Below are 24383 nucleotides of genomic sequence, written 5' to 3' on the forward strand. Positions count from 1 at the left end.
ATTGGTTGGAGAGCCAGTGGGGGACTTGCATTAGTTGTATTTGGGAGGTCTTACAGAATCCAGTATCCTTGTGTACTTAAGTGGCCACCATTGGGCTTCCCCTGTACTCAAGGTTCTGGCTGCAGAAGTGCCACATGCAGTGTACCTATCACTAGTGAGAGCAGTAGCTATTGGTGCCACTGTGCCCACTCAAGTTCCAAAAATGTCATTGAGACTCTGGGCCCAAAGTGGCCAAAGGAGTCTCTAGGAGGCCACCAGCTGTGCATTTCTCGATAAATTGTCATGCTGCTGTAAGTTCCAGTGTGCTTAGAACATGTACGTCATTTGGTTCACTATTTAACCTGCCACTTGTGGCTGAGTATCCCATGTCTTTGCTTCCATGCTACACTGCAACTCTATCACTAGGTTTTTCAGAGTGGTTAGTGTCACTTGCTGTGACTGAGATTCGATGATGCTGTTTGATTTGTCATTTGATTGAGTCCTTTTTTGTTTTGATACAATTACAAAAGTACTGTATTTCATGAGAGTTCTGTTTGCAGTTGTATTTACTGAGCAGTTCTGCTCATTTATGACTGCATAGGGCATTTATAAATTTAAAAATATTTTTGAACCAACAGGAGTTGGCTTCCTTGGGGTTGGACAGACTGAAATCCGCCTTAATGGCTTTGGGTCTGAAATGTGGTGGGTAAGTGTCCAGCTTGATAACAGGGATTAAACACAATGGAGTAAAAATTCATCACAGACAGCGGTGCAAAACAAGTAGCATTGGGTCATCTGCCTGCTGGAAACAGCACTGCATTTTCAATTCCATTACTGTCACTATTTTGCTCCACTGCCCAAGACGGATATCTTTGCATAACTGCATTTAAAAAGTTATTTTTTTAAGAATTGTTTTTAACTTGTTTTTAAGAAGGTTGGAAGATTTTTTCCTGGTTCCTTGATTATCAAAGAGTTTTGAAACTGGTGTTTGAAAGAGAATATAAATTTAATTTGTAAATTTCTGCTTTTAATGATAAATGTTTTAGAAACCGCTCTGCAAAAGAATTTATAACTATTAAACTGTGGAATAATATGCAAGTATGAGAGCAGTTGGTGTAAACTGATGTTCTGAAATTCACTGTCTGTAGGTTTGAAATAGTTATGCTTTAGAATTACTGGGCTGCTGACTTTAAATGCAGTTTGAAGGCTTAGGACATGTGTATTAAATACTCTTTCAATTAACAGTCAAATGCATTAATTGTTTTCCTTTTTTTCAGAACCTTAGAAGAGAGAGCCCAGAGGTTATTCAGTACTAAAGGGAAGTCTCTGGAGGCACTGGATCCTTCATTATTTGCAAAGTCTAAATCTAAAGGCACTAAAAAGTTAGTAGAAAACAAAACTATGTATTTGACCTGTGATATATCAGGTAGGCTAAGTCCAGTTTTGCAGGAGACCATTCTTCCAGTTTTCTTTCTCTATCAATTCAGCAAAACTTTCTTCACAAAATTCTTAAAAAAAAACTCTACACCTTGCTTTAACTTATTCCCGTTCTTCCCATCTGCAGTTACTTAGGGTTGAGTTCCATTGCTATAATGTTGTCTGGTACATTGCCCATACATCCATCCATCCTTCATGTATTGGCTGAAGCAAAGAGTGTCAGTTGGTTATTTGACCAAGTCCAATCATTGATTTAAAAACAAAAAAAAAGTTCATATAACCCAACATCATAAAATTAAAACTTATTTAAAGTGGAGACCTTGCTGATGATCAAGCAGAGTCATCATGACTTTATGAAGTAAATTTAGTAAAGTTTTTTTTAAGAGTTGATTGGGAAACAGGATAGATGAAGGGGAAGCAGTAGATGTAACATACTTACATTTGACCACAAGGTGTTTGATAAGGTACCACATATGAGAATACTTTATTAAGAGCCCGTGGTGTTGGGATAATACAATAGCATGAATGGATGATTGGCTAACTGACACAAGATAAAACTGGGACAAAAGGGGCATTTTTGAAATGGAAACCTGTAACAAATAGAGTGCTACAGCAATTGTGCTGGGACACAATTATTTACAATTTAAGTAATGACTTGGACTACGGAAGAGAATGTGCGATAGCCAAGTTTGTAGATGACCCAAATAGATGGGAAGGCAAGCAGTGAGGATGATGAGAATGATATAGACAAATTGAGTGATTGGACAAAAATTTGGCAGATGTAATGTGGGAAAATGTAAGGTAATGCAATTTTACAGGAAGAATTGAAGAGCTGAATGTTATTAAACGTGAGAGACTGCAGAAAGGGGCCTTGGAGGTCCTTCTGCATTTAAAATCAGCGGATAATAGGGGAAGAAAACGAAATAAAATAGAACACAGAGCAGTGGATGCTGGAAATCTGGAAAAATAAATTGACATTGCTGGAGAACTTAGCAGCTCTGCCAGCATCTGTGGCAAGAAAGTAATGTTAGCGTTTTGTATCTAGTGACCCTCCTTCAGAACTGAGTTCTGAAGAAGGGTCACGGGACCCAAAACAATAACTCTGCTTTCTCAAGGTAAATGGAATGTTTGCCTTTATTTCAAATGGGATGGAGTATTGAAATTGGGAGGTCTTGCAAAACTATATAAGACACTAGCCAGACCATAGCAGAAATACCATGAACAATTTTGCTTTCTTTATCTAAAGCAATAAACTTTGGCATTGGAAGCAGTTCAGCGAAGATTTGCCAGGTTCATTCCAGATGTGAAGTGAGTTTCTTTTGAGGAATGTTTGAAAAGAGTAGGTTTGCACTCATTGGAATTTAGGGTAATGAGGGGCAACCTTATTGAAACATTTCAGATTCTTAGGGAGACACAAAGTTGTTTCCCTTATGGGAGAGTCTCGCACCAGAGGTCATAACCTCAGAATAAGAGTTGCCCATTTAAGACAGAGGTAAGGGTTTTTTTTCCTGTGAGACGATTGTCAGTGGGCTGTTGAGTATTTTCAAGGCTAAGGTGGATAGATTTTAACTAGTCTGGGAATTGAAGGTTATGAGGATAAGGCAGGAAAGTGGAGTTTAAGATTTTCAGATCAGTCATGATCTCATTAATTGACAAGTAGACTTGATGGACTGATTAGCCTAATTTTACTCCTATGTCTTAAGCTGTTGTGTGTTCTGCAGCATGAAAGCCTAAAGGTAATGCCTCCCTGTATGGAATTAATATATTTCAAAACAACTTTCAAAACAGTTCATTAATTTTTCTTCCACTACCACTGCAGGGACTCGGAACGCAACAAAGAAATTGCTTTTCTTGAAGCTCAAGTGTATGAATACATAGAAATCCTTGGGGTGAGTTTCTGAGATTGTTACTTGTCGGTTGACCCATTTGGTTAGACAGGCATAGATTTTACAATGGTCATTGTTTCAAACTAAAGTTGATTACTTGTTTAGTTTTGTCGCAGCAGATACTGGCTTTTATTCCAGGAGACCCGTAGAGTGTTATTTTGGTGTACCTTGCATAAAAGATTTAATTTAGTATATTCATGGAAAATACAGATGCTGTGAATTATAGTGAAAGAATCTGCTCTTACCACGACGGTTGTAATGAACTGGAGCACTTGTATCACAAGAATATGCTGTGCTTAGATTGACAGTCCTTAACATGCACGTTTTATGTTACAATTGCACTTAGTGACTTAAATATCTTATTCATAAATGGCAATAAATATGAACTCTTAATGACCTATAAACAAAATCTGTCAATTTTATAAAAAAAACAATGATTTAATTAGTAAAGTTGCATAAAATGTTTTGGCACAAAGCTGTAGTACTCTAAAGCATAGCAAGCTTGAAGTTGATACTTCTCCCAGAGAGAGCACTGTGTCAGCTAAACAGAGTTGCCAGCATTGCCTGTTCCTGCATTTCCTTGGTTCCTACAAGGGAAAGAGCATCTATATGTTCATTGGCATTAACTCGATGTAACCTTTAAGAATCTCTTCCTTTGTTAAGATTTACTGTCTTGTTTTTCCAAATGATTTGAAAACAAGCCAGAATATAAATTTTAAACTTGAGGTAAAATTTCACAAGGAAATTGTTAGTAAGTACTTACTTTTTTTGTAAAACTCTGAGACGCAGTGCAAGTGGAACAATTGAGCATGAGTATACTTTTCATTGCACATTTAAAAACAATTTTGTTACATTTTCTCCATCCAAAATTGAGGCTTGAATTTTGTTTGCCTTTAACAGTAGTTAAGCTGGTTATTCCCAAATTATTTGAAACTTGGCTCAAATGATTTTGACAGATTCTGGGGTGGCACAAGCTTTAAATACTTTTTTTCACTTTGGAACAAGATGGAATGCAAAAAGGTGCCCCAGGTAGCAGGAGATAATTACAGCAGCTGTATTTTGTTTGAGAATTGCTGAGAAATTGGAAATGATGATTAAAGTAAAAAGATTTGATGCAGCAATGCTAACAATTGTTTCTAATTATAATGGGCAAAAATGTTCTGTAACTCACAAGGATAACTATTTTAATTTCCTCTATTGGTTTCTGATGAATATTCAATCAGAAAGCACTTGTCTCTCTGTGTCTCAGCACTGGTTTTTGCAAGTTATTTGTCCAAGCTGTTAACACTGATCATTCTAAATTACCTCTCAAAACAATGTAATATTTGACTTGCCATAAGCCATGCCAGAGGGAAATTATGAGGAACTTACTAAAACAGCACTTCACACACACTTGCTGATACTAAACAGTTTTTCTTTAAAGATGTTTCTCATATACATTTCTAACCGAAGGCTGAAATTGCCAAGCACATTTCAATTTGCAAAATTTCCTGACCAAATGTCAAATAACCTTTCTCCAATCTATGGTTTGCCATTGTAACTTCAAAGAGAGAAATCTTTACTTGAACAGAATTATTGTGGATTATGTAGATTAATATTCTTGCCCTTATCAAACCACCCGTTCACATTGCTGTAGATAAAGTGAGATCCACGAGTATATAATACAAGTTGAATTACTTTACATAGATGTTATTTACAATCGTTTCTTCTCATAGTTACAACCTACTTGCGTTATGTTTATATTTTTGCAAGCTAACTATTCTATATTCCATAAGTAATCCATAAACTCTATTAGGGGATAATACTGCAGAATCAGCTACAGTTTATTCATCAGTTGAAGTCTACACATGTAGTTAGTTTATTATTGCTACATTATCTGAGTGTTCAGGCACATAGTCATTGCTGTATTTCAGAGAGGGTTTTTTTTGTTCTGCTGTGTAAAAGGTGGCCAGTGATGTGGGACTTGTGCCAAGACAGAATTATTGGAGGATGAGACACCATAACTCAGTTATGTATGTCTGAGTATCTGGCTGGGTAGAGTTGTTGGTGGCTCAAGGGTATGTCTCTGTTTCTTATGAGATAAATTGAATGAGTGCGGTTTTTTGAAGATATTTCTAATAAAATGTGTAAAGGAGAGCCGATGGACATGTATGCTTAGGTTTCCAGAAGCCTTTTGACGTGGAATAAGATGCAGTGTACTGGCATGGATTAATGATTGGTGAAGAAACAGAAAACCAAGAGTAGGAGTAAATGGGTCATTCTCACGCTGGCAGGCTGAGACTAGTGGGATACTGCAAGGATCAGTTCTTGGGGTCCCAGTTGTTCACAATATATATCAATAATTTGGAGGTTGAGACCAAATGTAATCCTTTCAGATTTGCAGATGATATAAAGCTGAGTGGAGGTGTATGTTGTGAGGATGGTGCAAAGTGCCTTAACGAGGATTTGGACACACTTAGTGATTGGGCAAGAACATGGCAGTTGGAACATCATCTGCAAATCTGAGAGCTTAACCACTTTGTTAGGAGAAGCACACGTTCAGAGCATTTCTTAAGTGATAAAGCATGAAAAGTGTAGGGGCACAAACGCACCTGGGTGACCTTGTCAATAAGTCACTGAGAACTAATATGCAAATACAGCAATCTATTAGCAAGGCTAATGGAATGTGGCCCATTATTGAAAGAGGATTTGAATACAGGAGTAGTGAAGTCTTACTTCAGTTGCTTAATAGCTTGGTTACACCATACCTGGAGTACTGTACGGGGCGCAGTTTTTTTTCTCCTCATCTCTGTAAAGATATTATGGCCACAGGAGTGCAACAAAGGTTTATCAAACCTGTTCCCGGGATGATGCAGACTTCCAATGAAGAGAGACTTGGCAAATCGGGCCCTGTATTCCATATAGAGTTTCCAGGAATAAGCGACCATCGCATTGAAACATACAAAATACATTAAGGCAAAGCCTGGGTGGATCTAGGCAAGATGCTTCCCTGGTTGGAGAGTCTAATATCAGGGAGCACCGTTCAAAACAAGGGAGGTGCCACTGGAATCTAAGATGAGATTATTTTACTCAGAGTTGTGAACCATTAGAACTCTCTACCACAAAGGGCCGGCTCAGTTTTTGAGTATGTTTGAAGAAGATAGTGATGGATTTCTGATTAACAGATTTATGGGAATGAAGGTGAGTAAAAGGCATTAAAGTGTTCATTTAGTCATGGCCATTGTGTATGGTGAGGCAGGCTTGATGGGCTGAATGGCCTCCTTTTATTCCTAAGCACAAGACAGGTTCTTCCTCACCTCTAATAAAGCTTAACTTTCTGTCCCTTCACATTTATACCATCTGCTCATGGAAATCCTTTTCTTTGTCTACCTTATTTAAAACTGCCATAATCTTGTACAATTTTATCAAATCTCTCCTCAACCTCCTTTGCAGCAAGGAGAGCAATGGCAGTTTCTCTGGACTAACCTTGTATATAAAATGCCTGATCCCTGGAATTATTATGCCTCAAACCCCCAAAGAACCTTACCTCCATCCTTAAAATTGGTGACTAGACTGAATATTATAGTTGTAGCTCAACTAGAGCTGCTTAAAGTTCAGCTAACTGCTTTATTATTCCTGCCTCACTTATGAAACCTCAGATTTCGTACTTTGCTAATTACTTTCATAATGCCCTGCCACCTTCAAGGATCTGCATCTTTGAATCCCCAGGCCCCCCTTTCTACAGACACCTTGGAACTATGTCGAAAGTGTGGTGTTGGAAAAGCACAGCAGGTCAGGCAGCATCCAAGGAACAGCAAAAGCCCTTCATCCTGTTCCTCGGATGCTGCCTGACCTGCTGTGCTTTTCTAGCACCACACTCTCAACTCTAATCTCCAGCATCTGCAGTCCTCATTTTCACCATGGAACTATATCCCTAGCCAGTGTTTTATCTAAGTAGTTACCATCGATTGTACATTGACATATATGTGTTGTAAACCTGTGCTTTTAGTCCTCCTTTGTCAGCTTCTCATGTGGGGCTAGTTCCGTCTCTAATACTATCTAATACCCTCATTATTTATGTGCTTTATTTGTCTTTGCTACTTCACTATACTGGTGTTCATCTCCCTGCTGATTTAATGTAAACGCTCCTGACCACCAGTGAACCTCTCTGTAAGGATATTAGGTCGCACCTTCACAGGACTGGAACCAATCTGTTGTCTGTATTTGAGAGATCAGCAAAGCTAATCTTTAAGAAGAAGAATTTTAAATCCCAGAAGTGCAGCTATCAAAATGTTATTGTCTGGCTGTCAGCGGTCTTCACTACTCCCTGTGTACATTCTTAGGAGTAACCTGTTTTCAAGAGGATTGTGTAAGACTTCTTAATCATTTATTGCAAAGAAATTTTTAAAATTTTGTGTGAAATTATAGAGCCCATTAAACTTAGAAAATGTATTCACTGACTCAAAGTTTAAACAGATTTATCTATATCAAAAGAGTGTTTGGCTTTGAACACTTTATATTACAGTGCAAAATTTGGAGAAATCTTGGCAGTGGTAAAATGATACTTCAGTATTTTGATGTGAAGGCAAATGGGTAAATATTTCTGTCGTTCTTTAGAAGAACAAGGTTTTTGATTCTTTTTCAGTGTCAATTGCAGTGAAAATAAACAAGTGATGTACTTATTGTGACCATGCAATTTGTTACATGGAGTTAGTTTCCATTGTCAAAAAAAAGTTGCATAAAGATTCCATATCTGTTTGCAAACTTTCTGTTGTTTAGAATGCTGCCAAAAAAATCAGTCCATTGCTAATGATGATTATAGAATCTGTACAATCAAAAATTAGTTCCCTATTCTCAGCATTGTGAATTGTGCCCTAATTGTTTTTGTATTTATTTTGATGCAGTCATGTACTTGTGGTCCTTTTGATTTGTTGATTTTTTTTTTTTTAATCTGCTCGACAGGAACAGAGACAGCTAACCCGAGAAAATGTACAACGCAAGCAAGCTCGGACTGGTGAAGAACGAGAGGAGGAGGAAGAGGAGCATGTCAGTGAGAGTGAAAGTGAAGATGAGGAAAATGAAATAATCTACAATCCCAAGAATTTGCCATTGGGTTGGGATGGCAAGGTGAGCTTAAAGAAAAATGGTCAATGATCACGCTTGATGACTAAATAACAAGCCAATAGAATGTTGTAGGAACTGAATTTTAATTTTGACTTCGGAGGTTCTAGTGAATCCCATTTTAATCTGTATACCGAGTAATCCATGTTCTGCTGTCCTTTTATCTCTCCATATATGCTCATGGTTGCAATCAAAACATGTTTATGAAATTTGATAAAAAAGGCACTTAGTTAAATCTATATCTCAAAAAGTTAGGAATTATTTAGTGGAAAGAGGGAGAAAATCACTGTAAAAATGTAGAACCATAGTATATTTTCTATTTCATAATAGGACCTGATAATTGATCAATGAGGAATGTTCCTCCTCACCTTTGAAATTGAGTACTGCGCAGAGCAAAGTAAGTGTACTCTAAGTACAGTAAGCCCTTGAAAGTAGTTAATCATCTTCAAAGGGAGGATCCAAAAATGGAAAGTAAATTTATGCTTTTTTTCCAAGGAAACCGACGCTAAAGACCAGGTATTGCATTCCTGAAGATGAACACTGAAGTCTGATCCAGAATGCCTGGCACGGATTCCTAGCATTAGGAACTTGGGAACAAGAGTAGGCCATTCAGCCTTCAAACCTGTTCCGCCATTTAATGGGATTGTGGCTGATCTGTGGTCTAACCCCATCTACCTGCCTTTGTCCCATATCCCTTAATATCTTTGAATAAAAAATTAATTATCTCAGATTTAGAATTAACAACTGATCTGGCATCCACTGCCATTTGTGGAAATTCGTTCCAAACATCTTCCCCTCTTTATATATAAAAGTGCTTCCTAACATCTCTCCTGGCCCTAATTCTCACACTATGCCCTATAGTTCTAGAAACTCTAACCAATGGAAATAATTTATCTTATCTACTGTCTTTTCTTGTTGTTATCTTGAAGACTGCGATCAGATCATGCCTTAACCATCAAAATTCTAGAGCTAACAGGCCTAATTTTTATAGTCTTGCCTCATAACCTAAGCCCTGAAGTCCAGGTATCTTTCTTGTAAAACTATATAGTACTCCTCCAGGCCAGTATATCTTTCCTAAGATGTGGTGTCCAGATTTTCTCTCTGTACTCCAAGTGGGGTCTCCCAGGATTTTCTATAATTCTACAACTTTGTGTTCAAGTCCTTTAGAAATAAAGTTCCTTAAAAGTCACATGTAACCCTTTCTTCTCAATATTGTAGTTTGAAAACTCAAAAGTATTGTCATGACACTGTGGCATATCTAATACAATTAAATATCAAAAGCTATGTGTTTAATATGACATGTTGATATTTCAATATGCTTTAGCAATTATTTCCCACTTGTAGGATTCAGCAACCAGCAATGTTACAGACCACCAGTAGATGGCAGAGCTAATGAATTTATAATTCAGTATGTATTATTTTGCATTGTATTTTTATCATTTTGGTTTGTTGTGACTCTATACTTTCCGTTTCAGCCCATTCCATATTGGTTATACAAGCTGCATGGTTTGAACATCAACTATAATTGTGAAATCTGTGGAAATTATACATACAGAGGACCCAAAGCATTCCAGCGCCATTTTGCTGTAAGAATAATGAACTTCATATGGAAACTATTGACCTCTGAGGGTTTTCTTTAAACTGGTTGTATTTTCCCTCTCCTGTGCTGTACACTAACTCCTGGACAAGGGACTAAATATTATGGTTTTTTAATTCTATTTTTCATTGGCTTCTGGTGAAATATCGAGGTTTCTTGGGCCACTCCCATGCAGACCTCTTCCCCTGACACTTTGGGAAACTTCTGCTTGTTGTGCCTTGAATGGGGAATTGCATATCTGGGATCTTAATGATTTTATTCTGAAGGTGACAGTCTATCTGAATTGTAATTTTCCTTATAGCCTTTCCTTAAACAAGGTTCCAGTTAGACCTAAGAGGCCACGGAGAAAACAAATTGCTTCTAGACTCTCTGCATGTGTTCTAAACTCTGTGGGAGTGACTTTAGTCCCCACTTCCTGTAGCAACATGGCATAAATTGGCAGCACCAGGGTCCCAGGTTCGATTCCAGCCTCGGGCGACTGTTTGTGTGGAGTTTGCATATTCTCCCTGTGTCTCCGTGGGTTTCCTCCGGGTGCTTCGGTTTCCTCCCACAATCCAAAGATGTGCAGGTCAGGTGATTTGGCCATGCTAAATTGCCCATAGTGTTAGGTGCATTAGTCAGAGGAAAATGGGTCTGGGTGGGTTACTCTTCAGACGGTCAGTGTGGACTGGTTGTAGAAAAGGGCCTGTTTCCACACTGTAGGGAATCTAATCTAATCTAAAATCAATCATATGGAGGTTGCAATTAATATCTAATCTAAAATCAATCATATGGAGGTTGCAATTAATTTAGTCATGAGTATGTTTTGTCACGAGCTCAGAGAACGTAGACCCATGGGAAGGTGCCTTGTCTTTGCTTTGCAGTTATGTGGAGCTCCATCAGTCTACTCTTGGTAGTCAGTAAAGTAAGGATATGTGTCAACAACAATTTTATTCAGCAGCACCAACTTAGCAAATAGTCTGCTCGCTGATGCTTAGTTTGGGTTCTGCCTGGCCACTCGGCTCCTGATCTCAATAGTTTAACGTAAATATGGACAAAAGAGCTAAATTCCAGAAGTGAGGTGAGAGTGACTACCCTTGATATATTAGCCGCATTTGACTCTTCCTGTTCGTTAACTTATCCAGAGACCTTTTAAATGTTGTAATTGTACCAGCCTCCACCACTTCCTCTCACAACTCATGCATCACCGTCTGCACAAAGAAATTGGAGGGAATGGGAGCAGTGGGGTCTGGTCTGTTCTGTTCTAGACGGAGTCATACCTAGCACAAAGGAAGATAGTTGTAGTTATTTGAGCTCAATTATCTCAACCGCAGGACATCTCTGCAAATGTTAATGTGTTACAAATCTAACCCCATTATTCAATATTGAAGAGAGAGAGAGACAAAGCAAAATTACAGATCAGTTATCTCAACATAATTGGAAGGAGAATGCTAAGGCTTATTACAAAAGACTTGATAACAGAGCACTTAGAAAGCCTTAAAGGGATTAGACAAAGTCAGCACAGGTTTATGAACAGGAAATCATACTTAACTTATGCACTGGAGCTGTAACTAGTGGAATAGATAAGCAGAGAACCAGTGGATGTTTATTTGGATTTCTTAAGGTAGCACATAAGAGGCTAGGAGGCAAACCTAAAGTACACAAGGTTGGGGGTTATATACTAGTATGAATTGAAAATTGGTTACAGACCTGAAGCAGAGTGAGAATGAACCAGTCTTTTGCTTGGCTTGTGGTGTCCTGGAGAGATCAGTCTTTGGGCCCCAGCTATTCACAGTATCTGTAAATAATTTGAAGTAAGATACCGGAATTGGAGTGGTGTGGGCAAAGTCAGAAGACACAATTTTTATAGTCCAACAGGTTTATTTAAAATCACAAGCTTTCGGAGTGCTTCGCTTTCATCAGGTAAAGTTACAAAAGCACCTAACGAAGGAGCAGCCCTTGAAAGCTTGTAATTTTAAATAAACCTGTTGGACTATAATCTTGTCTCATGTGACCTCTGACTTAATAAATAATTTGGATGAGGGAATCAAATGCAATATTTCCAGATTTATTAATGGCAGAAAACTAGGTGGGATTGTAACTTGAAGCAGGCACAAGGAGGCTTTGGGGTGATGTTGCAGTGTGTAGGCAACAAATGGCCAATGAAGTGTAATGTGGATAAATGTAAAGTTTTATACTTTGTTGTGAAAATCCAAAAGACGGAGTATTATTTGAACAGTGATGTATTAGGAAAGATGGATGTACAAAAGGATCTCAATGTCCTTGTACACCAGTCAATGAAAGTGAACAGGCAGGTGTAGTAAGCAATTTGGAAGGCAAAACATCTCCTTTCACTGCAAGAGGATTGACTCCAGAAGTAGGGATGTTTTATTGCAGTTATACAAGGCCTTGGTATTATATGCAGTTTTAGTCTCCCTACCTGAGTAGATATAATTATCAGAGTGCTGCAAAGTTGATTTTGGCTGATACTGGGAATTAGTTTTAATATTAAAGGAATCAAAGACATATGGAGAGAAAATGGAATAAGGGTTTAAGTTAGAGGATTGGTCAAAATCATATTGAATGACAGAGTAGGCTCGAAGGGACAAATGGCGTTCTTAAAGCAGTATCCTAGGCCCAGCCATCTTCAGCTGCTTCATCAATGACTTTCTCTCCATCCCAAGGTCACTGATGATTGCACAATTGTCAGTATCATTTACAACTCCTCAGATACTGAAGAAACCTGTTTCCAAATGCAGCAAGACCTGGACAATATCTATCTTTGGATTGACATTTGTGCCATTTAGTATCAAGTAATGACAATCTCGAACAAAGGGGATTCTAACCATCCTCAACATTCAATGTGATTACCATCACTGAATCTCCCATTACATCCTGGGATCCACCAATGGCCAAAGACTGAACTGCGCTCACTTTATATTGACTGTGGCCACAAGATGCTAGGAATCCTGCAGTGAGTAACACACCTCCTGATGCCCCAAAATCTGTCCACCATTTACACGGTGCAAGTAAGGAGTTGATTGAATACTCAATACTTGCCTGAATGATTGCAAGTCCAATAACAGTCAGGAATTTTTACACTATCCAGGATAAAGCAGCCCACTTAACTGGCACCAGATCCACAACAGCAACGCACAGTAGCAGCAGTGTGTACATCTACAATATGCACAACAAAGAAAAATCACCACAGCTCCTTAGACAGTACCTTTCAAACCCATGAATATAACTAGTTAGAATGACAAGGGTGGTAGATACATGGAAACACTCCAAGCTGCTCACCATCCTGACGGGAACAGCCTCCCTAATGGAGTGTGTCTACCTCCAGCACAGGTACAAAGCAGTTCAAAAACGCAGCTCACTACCATTTCTCAAGGCAATTTAGGATGGACAACAAATGCTGGCCCAGCAGGCAATGTCTATATTCCAATGAATGATTTTTTAAAAAAGAGATCAAGAAATCTTGGCTGCAAGGATCACAAAGATATGGGATTACTGTACCTTTCAATGATGCATTATCACAGCCTGATTTTTGATATCAGTACCACTGACATTGATATGATTGAATAAATTGTTATGCACTTTTAAAACCGAACTGCTAACCAAATCACAGCCAGCTGCTATTCAGTTAATGGCATGATGTAGATAGTTTTAGGTTTGCTCAAGTTTCCTCAATTACTTACCAAATATGTGAATTTTCTTGTACAATTTCTAGGAATGGCGCCATGCCCATGGCATGAGGTGTCTTGGAATCCCGAACACGGCACATTTTGCAAATGTCACCCAAATTGAGGACGCTGTATCCTGTAAGTATTCTTCTATCAAATACTGGTTTAAAAAAAATCACAGGTGAACCTTCACTAGTTTAAAGTATATCCTAGAACGATTATTAATCATTTATCACTGCTTTCACTGGTTGTATTAATCCTGAATAGCCACCAATATCAGACAATTCATACTGAGCCTTTGTCTTTACCAGAGGCTGTGATTACAGAGGCATTGCTTCAAATGAGTGGAATTTTTTTGTGATTTTTGCGATTAGGTGCTTTGCCTAAAGTTAATAGACTTTTTAAATTGAAATATGTTAACAATTGTACAGAGTTATTACTTTCTGTAGCCTTTTATAGTTTTACCGTCCAACATCCATAACGGTCAGATAATTTTTAGCAAGAATGCAGCTGCTATCCCCAAAGCGTATTTAAAACCATGGGAATGCTGGAAATATGCATCAGATCCATCAGCATCTAGAATGAAAAGGCAAGTTAATGATTCATGCTGCTTATTGGTACATCTGTCCATTTGTTCTGTGGATTATTGATTTTCCAATATTGCAAATATTTCCAAGTATCACCACTTATAAAACAAGTTTCAGAAAGAAATGGAACATTGGTCCTTTATAATCATTACAGGTTATTGAAAAAATGCTTTATATTTCTCTAAGCCAATAGTTAACAGCAAAGTTTCTTTTATAGACATCCTTTTTAATTTTCTACTTTTCAACAATCCAAGAAGGAAACAAGTGACAAGCAGCTTCTTAGAACTTGCATGAGAAAATAGAAGACAATATAGTATTTCAGAAATGTACTCTGGGTACTAATCTACTACCTAATTATTTTTCTACCTTAAATCCTAATTCCTGAAAATAAATAATTGAGAAATTGGAAGATATGCTACACGTGAATTATATGTTTTAAAAATTGTCAAATAATTTAGTTTCATTCCTTCAACAAAGTTCACTTGTGGTCCTTCTTTCTAATCCTTTTTGCTCTGCAATTTTGTGTTCTTGTATGCAGCTTATTGACAAATAAGAGTTCACATTCCTTTCTAATTAACACAGTCTCAGAAATCACTAAATTATAGTAGCAACAACTGAAATGGTCGTCTTAGATTTGTCCATTTGGGATACTGCATCTCACCAAAGTAAACCCTGTTTTGAAATGCTGCTGCACAGTCATAAGACTTTCCTCTTCACTGCACTTCTTTTTAAACACTCATTTCACCAGGGCCTTGCATTCCCTGGTGGGGTTAGCATTGTGTAAGATGGGTACTGAGCTTCTTGAAAGCGGGAAGTTGTTGGTTAAATCCATACTGTGATTTAACAGGTCATAACAATTGAGGTGGAAGTTTGTTTAATCTGTCTGTTATGTGGAATTTTTGGAATTTTAATTTTAAAATTATATTCCATCTTTCTAAATTCTTTTTCATGAAGTTTGCTGATTAAATTGTCTTCTTCAAAACAAAAGCTAACCCTCCCTTTCCTATCCCTTTCCAATCCTAATTGCTACTTGATATTTTGATTCTTCACCATTCACCCAGAATGGCAAATGCATTCAAGAAATAAATGGCAGAATTTCTTTTCTCGTTTTAGTCTCAAATCATTGACTGGCTGTTTTTGATGTTCTTAAAATCCAGCTTCTCCATTTTTGTCTGTTGTTATTTCTGGTACCTAAACAGTCGCAGAATACAAAACGCATAAATTCCACTGTGAAAATGCATGATGAGGGCAGCCATTTTGAAAGCTAGTCAGAGGAACAGACTTGAAAAACACTAGATTCATTTGTTCATTTTTGTGGATATGAAATTTTCTGCTGAAACAAAACACTGCTAATTTTATTTGCTTGTCAGTGATTAATTTGAATCATTGTGCTACCTGTTCCCATTCCATATTTAATTTAACTTTTAAGTCAAACAACGAGTTGCATGCATTTGAACAAGCTTTGACTTCAGACAGTTTTGTATTTTTTTGTGACTGGTTGAGCAGAAATACTTCATGCTGCTGTTCTATTTGGACAGGAACAGTAATAAGTTTCTTTTTCCAATTAGTGTGGGCGAAACTGAAGCACTCAAAGGCCGCAGAGAGATGGCAACCTGACACAGAGGTAATTTTATGTAAATGAGCTGTTTGAGGGGTGAATGAAGCATATTACTTACTGCGTTTACTTGCTGCAAGTTCTGCTTTCGAAGTGGTTGAGGATGGCCCAGCATTGAGTTATGTAATAATGCAAGCAGGAGAACTCAACTGAAAACAGTAGAAATTTATGATGTACACTCAGTCCCCATTATCCACGAGTAAGAGGCCATGGACTTCCTCTGATAACCAATGTAGATATCACCAAGGCCTTCTCCAATATACCCAATACATCTCCAAATAACATATGTATGCCCCATAATGTTTAAATACCTAAAAGGAACATGCTACTTTTTAAAAAAAAATAGCATGGAAATGCACATTTAGTAAGAGTAACTGAGAAAGTTAAAAACAATTGTAGTATGGCATGCTCATAATGATTGTGACATTGGCAGCAAGACAGGTAAATCTGGTGAGGAGGGTGAAGTTAAAGATATTTAACAAAAAACAGCTGTTCGAGCTAGGAGTTGGAGGCTAAGAACAAGATAGCAGTGGGGAAGAGGCACTGGGATTGTATTCTTCTGGCTTTGTGGCTGGTTTGGCTTTTGTAACAAATATCGTTAAGGGGAGCTGTGATGCCTTTTTTTTCTTTTAATTCTTATTGAGCACATTGTATAATTCAGTTGAAATTATGTGTGTGACTATACTCATGCAGAGGAATACATCCATATGTGCTCCAGCTCTTTTGGAGACATTTCAAATCATTTTGGTGCAATGCAAAGCCTCTGGGGGGAAAACAATGAGGTTGGTTCTGGGGCTAATTTGCAAGGGCACAGATCCACAGGTAGCAAATCGACAGATAGCAGGCTGCTATATCTAATCAGCATCAAAAAATACATGATCGTTACTTACATTATTGGACATTATATAACACGGATCAAAATCCAGACATGGAAGAAATTAGAACAGAAATGATAACTGCTGTTACAATGAAACAGTAAGTGGGTTTAATACCCAATAATCAGATTTTGAAGTACAAATGTCTTGGAGGGCATTGGAAAGATTAAAGGTGAAGCTGGGGAAGGTGAGCTGCTTATTCAAATAAGTTGTCTTTGTTTAGGCGAGTTGGTCGCAATGTTTGAATGTTCCACTAAAGAATTCAGGTTATATTTATCCTTCAATAAAACATCATGCCTACAATTTGATAACTAGCTTGTAATAGAAAGGCCAGTTACTTTTACATAATTCTAGGTATTTTTAAATCAACTTTTTGAGATTACATTATACAGTTTCTGGGCAGGGAGACTTGAAAGAAGCAGGGACACTACCACTGTACAACAAGGGTCTTTTGAAATTATGAAAATTATGAAAATTCCCAATTTTCAATATTTCCTCAACAATATTCAGAATTGTCACAATATCGTGCAACATGTACAGTACAATGCCTGTTTTAGTTTGAAAATTTCTTGTTGCCAACGGTTGGCTGCTTTCACTGGAATCAGTGTCAGCCTATTCCAGCTATCTTTACTAATTAGGAAACTGTAGGCACTTTCATAATTTCCTGGCAATGTAATTTCTGTGTAGTAGCCAGTCTGAGAAGTCATCTGTTCACAAAACCCACTTATTCAAAAAATGTCGCTTCCTCCCACCCTGTTGTGTTATGAATGCAGCTGCAGTACATTCAGCTGTTTGTTCTTATTTAGCTTACCAGCTTGTTTTTGAATCTAGTTCGCCATTTATGTTTGGTATTTGTTATAGGAAGCATTTCCTACTTTGATGCCCATTCACCTTCTAATTTAACATGAGTGTTTGTGATTTAGAGCACTCCCCTGTTGAATGGCCTAAGCTATTTGAAACACTGAGTCAGTTGATTTTATTTAGATCTGCTGATGTACACTTTATTGATCTTTGGTAATTGAATTGATCCTCACTAATCTTTATGACTCAGTTTCTGTAAATTTTACCAAACTTGCTCATTGACAGTCTGCCAACTCAGTGGCTCACAGTGCCAGGGCCGTGGGTTTGATTTCAGCCTTAGGTGACCATCTGTTTGGAGTTCCGCAGGGTGCTCTGGTTTCCTCCCACTGAGGTGTGCAGATTAGGTGCTTTGGCCATGCTAAATTACCCCGTACTCTCTGAGGATTGGTAGGTCATGTGGATTAGCCAAGGAGAATTTGTGTTGGGGGGGTTGGGGCACTTGGGTGTGGGTATGGGTGGATGTTCTTCTGAAGGTTGGTGCAGACTTGATGGGCTGAATTGTCTCTTTCTGCACTGTATGGATTCTATGATGCAGTCTTTGAAAACTGATGGAAAAAGTTGGCATTTCTTCAAAACTAGCTTCTTAACTAAACCACAAACTGCTTTCTTCCTGCACATGTTTGTGCCTGTCACCATATTCATTCAGCATTCACTTGGGCTTTGGGAAATTGGAGTCGACCAGCTTTGTGTAACAGGGCAACCATCTGCTTAGTGAGTCTATAGTGGTTTTGTAACATCTGCACTATAGTCCATATCCTGTTTCTCAATGTGGCAAAACATTTTTTTATATTTGAATGTAAAATATAGTGAAGTCAAAAGTAGTTTTAAAAGCCTTGCTCTTAACATAGTTCCTTCTGATGTCCTTGGAATGTCCCCAAATGCTGCACAGTCAAGGTGGCACTTTTCACATATGACCATGGTTATATTACAGACGAGCAAAGCAAGTAATTTGCAAGCACCTGTAAAGAGCAGTTAGGTGGATGGCTAGTTAATCTGACTGATGCTTGAAACTCGGTTTGCTCAGACACCAGGAGAGTTTCTCTTGCTCTTTCTCACATTGAGCTGAGATATCTCTTGCATAAATCTGACACCTTGGTTTAACATATTGCCCAAACAATGACCCCTCTTAAAGTGAGCTCCAGAGAAGTGCTAGTATTTGGCTATGTGATCAAGTAATGGATTGAGAATGGAAGTTGATTTTTGATACTGGTTAGTGCTACCAACTGAATTGAATTCTGTGACTGAGATGGTAAGTATGGTCATTCTTTTGTGGTCTAAATTCATATTGCGCTGTACTTGTTTTTAAGTATTATGCAAAGTTTCTGAAACATGGAATTTAACTTGCAATCTCAATAAACATTGAGAATAAAAGCAGAATGCTTTCAGTAAGACAGTGTTTTAAATGGTTATTTGTATTCTTAAATTACAGGAAGAATATGAAGACTCAAGTGGAAATGTAGTTAACAAGAAAACGTATGAAGATTTGAAACGACAAGGGTTGCTCTAAAATGTAACTTTCAGAACTTTGAATGATAACTTGTTGGAGACATGAAACAAAGATGCTTTGTCTAGATTCTCTTCTCCCCCTCACTAATTCAAGGACTGTATTTTGTGTTGTCCATAGTTTTTATCAAACTCAAAAGGCTGTAAAAAAATGTGATGCCTGACATCAAATCTGATGGAAATATTTAGCTTTGCAAAAGTGGTATATTTTGTAACTTCTTGTGGATTTTGCTTTATGTCTGTAAAAACAAGTATGGAAGAAGAGTTTCTATTCTGACCAGGAAACTAGAAACTCTTGATGGTGGACTTGCTAAGTTTTAAGATTAGGCTTAAATTTGATGAACAATATAATGTATAGTAAGCAGTGTACGTTGTTTAAAAACAAGTTCTTCGTCCTGTACTTTTATTGTCACCTTTCCACAAATCTGTTTCTGACATTTTCTTCACAATTTAATAAAGAAACGTTGTGACTTTTTTATTATCCTCAGATCTGATTTTAAACTTGTTCTGTTTGCAACATATTTGTGGAAGCATTTAACTGGGTACAGAATTTAATGGCAATACAACGGTGAATGGGTGTTCTGTTAGGGTGTAAATACAGAATACAGCAATTTACAGAAAGGGCATGCCATTGTTGTAAATTGCTGGCCAGTTTGAATTCCTCTAGGGTGATAGCATCATAACTTCCCGCTGCACCACAGCTATTCAGCCTGTCAGACCCACGCTAACTCCACTCTCTTGCCCTTTTTCCATAAACTTGCAGTTTTCCTTCCCCCTTAAGTGCAAATCTGACTCCTTATGTAAAGCCAAAATCGAACCTTCTGAAAAACAACCTTTTAGAAGGTGCATTCTGGATATTAACCACTTGGCGCAATAAAAAAAAGTTCTTGTCCAGTCACCATTTGGTTATGTTGCCAAAACTGTGCATTCAGGTTTTCAATCCTTTTGCCATTGAAAGTAATTTTCTCCATATACTTTGTCAAGAACCCTCAAGATTTTCAACGCATCAGATTTTCTGTCATTAGCCTCATGAAAATGGGAACTTGTCATCAGCTTCACCATGAATTTGAAGAAATTGTTACATTTGTACTATTAACTTGCCACCTAATGTCAGGGTTGATGCATGGCAACCCAAGGACCCTGGAAAAGGATAGCAATTCATTCCTGAAGTGCCACTTAAATGTTCCAACCCAGAAAATAATGAAAGAGCAAGTATTGGCCATTTAGCGGCTTAAACCTGTATGATTAATTCAGATATTGGTTCTTCATCTCCTCAACAATGTTTTCCGACACTATCCCCATCTATCTTGATGTTATTAATATCTAGAAATCTGTCAATTATTTGAACATTCTTAATAGCTGAGATTTCCTATGGAATTCCAATGATTCACTGACCTGAATGAAGAAATTCCTCCTCAACTCTGCCCTTAATGTCTTCCTCTTACTTTGATGCTGTGTCTTGTTCTAAATTCTTCCATGCCTGAAATACCTGCCAACCAGGAGCAACAACTTTTCTGCATTTAACCTGTTTAGCACTTTAAGAATGTTTGTAAGTTCCAATGGGCTGAATTTTACAATATTTTGGCTGTGTCAACTTTGCTAAATTTCACGAAGGTTTCTCTCCATAAAGCCTAGCAAGATTTCTCACACTGTTGACCCAAACTCACCTCATTACGTACCACTCCCCATGGTACCCTTTTTGTTCAATGATAGCCAATTGTGTCACTTGTCTTCACCATAAGAACTTGTCACTCACCAGATATCTTGGAACTGACTGACGTAGCTGCTGTTCATGCCATTTTTAAATGCTGGTCAAGTGCTGAGTGCCTAGAGTTACTGTGCATGGTTTGTGACCTTTTCTATGAATGTGGCAGGCAGGAGGAAATTGATGCCCTGCTGTGAAAATGGGGTCCTGGGGGTTTTGGTTGATGGAATCATGCAGAGGAAGGGCAATGTCTTTTCCCCTGGTGCTGGTCGAGGAGGCCATGCCTTTTTACCTGGTAGCATCTTCAGAGGTCACTATTAGCATCAGTGTGATCCCCATGGTCTGGAGGAAATCAGTGACCATATGTGCTCTGGCAGAGTAGGTTCTACCACCTGCTACATCACAATCCTTGTACTTCTGCTCCTGCACCCACCTCCCACGAAGGCTTATGCTCTACTGCTCTCACTATTGCCTGTAACATCTCACTGCTCTCTTCCATTCTACTGCCCCCATTCCCCCAAACCACCTGCACCGGCTCTAATAGCAGCATTTCCCAGTAATGTCTTTGCTGTTGCATGCACCTCTGAAGTCCATGCATGACAGTAGATTCTCAATGCAGAAGTCATTCACCATCGCACCTATCACGTGCAGAGCTTCCCTGCAATCATATTATAAATGTGTTTGGATGAGGAAGTGGAGCCAGCCTCACAGACAATGGATAGTAGTTCACCAAAAGGTTCATTACAAATAATACATGAAGCTGCTTTGGCAGGATGTATCAGAATATGAAAAATGCAACCACAAATGGTAAATAGATATTTTACACGGCCAAGATTTCATAAAAATGTGCAGTTCTGTAAACATGTCAGTAGGAAAACCTCAACATGTAATTAAACCAGCACTTTTGATACTCTCACCAGTTTTTAAAGAACCAGTCAAGTGTTAGAAGATTGTGTTGGACCATTACCAAAGTCAGTCTATTCTTATGACTCCAGAAGTGACAAACTAAATCCCAGCAGTTATTCCTTAAGGACCTGTCCAGTTAAGGTATTGATTGAAACGTTAACTCTTTTTTTAATTCATTGTGAAAGAATATTTTCCTGGAGATTATTAGCAGTTTGGGTATAATACAGTTGAAATAACTGTGTATCATTCACTAACACAGGCAGCTTTGGAGCAGTACCATCAGGTTCTCAAAAACACATTTAAGCCATACTTCATGAATGCCCACAGAATTAAGAAAAGATTAAACTTCTTGCTATTTGCTACCACAGATTTCCCCAACTGGGTTTCATCCATTTTAACTGATCTGTGATTATTAGATTAGAAGTCAATTAAAATTAATTAGGAAGATGTCCCAAACCAAGAAGACAAATTCTCATTATTGAATTATGTTTTGGATGTAGGTTTGCTCGCTGAGCTGAAAGGTTCATTTCTGGACATTTTGTTACCTTACTAGGTAATATCTTCAGTGGACCTCATTGCTTCACATGTGAAGCAATGCTGAAAATTCCTACTTTCTATTTATATGTTTGGGTTTCTTTGGGTTGGTGATGTCATCTCCTGTGGTGATGTTATTTCCTGTGGTGAAGTCACTTCCTGTTTCTTTTCTCGGGGGGTGATAGATGGGGTCTAACTCGATGAGTTTGTTGATAGAGTTCCGGGTGGAATGCCATGCTTCTAGGAATTCTCTTGCATGCCTTTGTATGGCTTGTCCTAGGATGGATGTATTGTCCCATTCGAAGTGGTGTCCTTCCTCATCCATACGTGAGGATACTAGTGAGAGAGGGTCATGTCTTTTTGTGGCTAGTTGGTGTTCATGTATCCTGGTGGCTGGTTTTCTGCCTGTTTGTCCAATGTAGTGTTTGTTACAGTCCTTGCACGGTATTTTGTAAATGACATTAGTTTTGCTCATTATCTGTATAGGGTCTTTCAAGTTCATTAGCTGCTGTTTTAGAGTGTTGGTGGGTTTGTGGGCTACCATAATGCCAAGGGGTCAGAGTAGTTTAGCAGTCATTTCTAAGATGTCTGATGTAGGGGAGAGTGGCGAGGGTTTCTGGACGTGTTTTGTCTGCTTGTTTGGGTTTGTTGCTGAGAAATCAGTGGACTGTGTTCATTGGGACCCATTCTTTTGAATACGTGGTATAGGTGATAGGTGTAGGATTGTAGGGGAGAGTGGCGAGGGTTTCTGGACGTGTTTTGTCTGCTTGTTTGGGTTTGTTGCTGAGAAATCAGTGGACTGTGTTCATTGGTACCCATTCTTTTGAATACGTGGTATAGGTGATAGGTGTAGGATAAACAGGCAGAAAACTAGCCACCAGGATACCAGGGCCACAAAAAGACATGACCCTCTCACTAGTACCCTCACATACGAATGAGGAAGGACACCACTTCGACTGGGACAATACGTCCATCCTAGGACAAGCCAAACAAAGACACACATGAGAATTCCTAGAAGCATGGCATTCCAACCGGAACTCTATCAACATACACAGAGAGTTAGACCCCATCTACCACCCCTTGAGAAAATAAACCGCAGGAAATGACATCACCAACCCAAAGAAACCCAAACACACAAATAGACAGCAGGAATTTTCAGCATTGCTTCGCATGAGGTCCACAGAAGACGTTACCTAGTAAGGTAACGAAACGTCTGGAAATGAACCTTTCATCTCAGCGAGCAAACCTACATCCAAAACCTCAACCTGAGCTACAAATCTTCTCAAAACTTGCTAATTGAATTATGTATCCGTGTTTCTAAAAGGTTAACTGAGGCATGTAAGATAGCAGAAGAGCATTTGAACATTTCACAAGTAACAATGAAAGAATGGGCAGATAAGCATTCAACACCTAGGACATTTGAAGTAGGAGTTGAAATATTGGTTTGTTTGCCTTTTGCAAGGTGAGCTTATGAAAATGAAATTCAGTATTCCAACAAAGTGTGGGTGGTTGGTAAAGTGACTTATCTGTTAAATACTCCGAAATGTAGGAAAGCAAGTCAGTTATGTGAAATAAACATGCTGAGATGGCATCGTTGCAGGGAAGCAGGAAGACCATGTTTGTCAGATGGTAGTTGTAGTGGATAACCCACAATAAAAATGAGGTGGGAGGAGAGATAGACAGTTCTCAAAGCAAGCCTCCTACTATTTGATTGGGTTGCACTAAAGACAATTCTATTTGGGGCAAGGACAATAAGATCTTGTAAAACTATTTAGTAAATATAAAGTAATCTGTAGATGTACACCTGGAAACATTATTATGTTAGCGAGGCATGATATGGATATAGGAGAGTCATAGAGATGTAGAGCATGTAAACAGATCCTTCGGTCCAACCCGTCCATGCCAACCAAATATCCCAACCCAATCTAGTCCCACCTGCCAGCACCCGGCTGATATCCCTCCAAACCCTTCCTATTCATATACCCATCCAAATGCCTCTTAAATGTTGCAATTGTACCAGCCTCCACCACTTCCTCTGGCAGCTCATTCCATACACATACCACTCTCTGTGTGAAAAAGTTGCCTCTTAAGTCTCTTTTATATCTTTCCCCTCTCACCCTAAACCTATGCCCT

General features: G+C 38.4%; 1 protein-coding gene across 1 annotated transcript in view; it reads left to right on the top strand.

The window, feature by feature from the left end:
* sf3a3 (splicing factor 3a, subunit 3) overlaps window positions 1-19592 on the top strand; it is a gene marked incomplete at its 5' end in the record, with an annotated part of 36904 nt that extends 17312 nt beyond the window's left edge. Inside the window, 8 exons of the mRNA XM_043717127.1 lie at window positions 618-685; window positions 1257-1361; window positions 3236-3305; window positions 8244-8408; window positions 9878-9988; window positions 13712-13802; window positions 15820-15875; window positions 19032-19592. Of these exons, the coding sequence (XP_043573062.1) occupies window positions 618-685; window positions 1257-1361; window positions 3236-3305; window positions 8244-8408; window positions 9878-9988; window positions 13712-13802; window positions 15820-15875; window positions 19032-19109 (744 nt within the window). The remainder of the gene's footprint in view (window positions 1-617; window positions 686-1256; window positions 1362-3235; window positions 3306-8243; window positions 8409-9877; window positions 9989-13711; window positions 13803-15819; window positions 15876-19031) is intronic.
* Window positions 19593-24383: the final 4791 nt, after the last annotated feature.

Source organism: Chiloscyllium plagiosum, chromosome 27 (genome assembly GCF_004010195.1).
Source record: "Chiloscyllium plagiosum isolate BGI_BamShark_2017 chromosome 27, ASM401019v2, whole genome shotgun sequence".
Lineage (NCBI taxonomy): Eukaryota > Metazoa > Chordata > Chondrichthyes > Orectolobiformes > Hemiscylliidae > Chiloscyllium > Chiloscyllium plagiosum.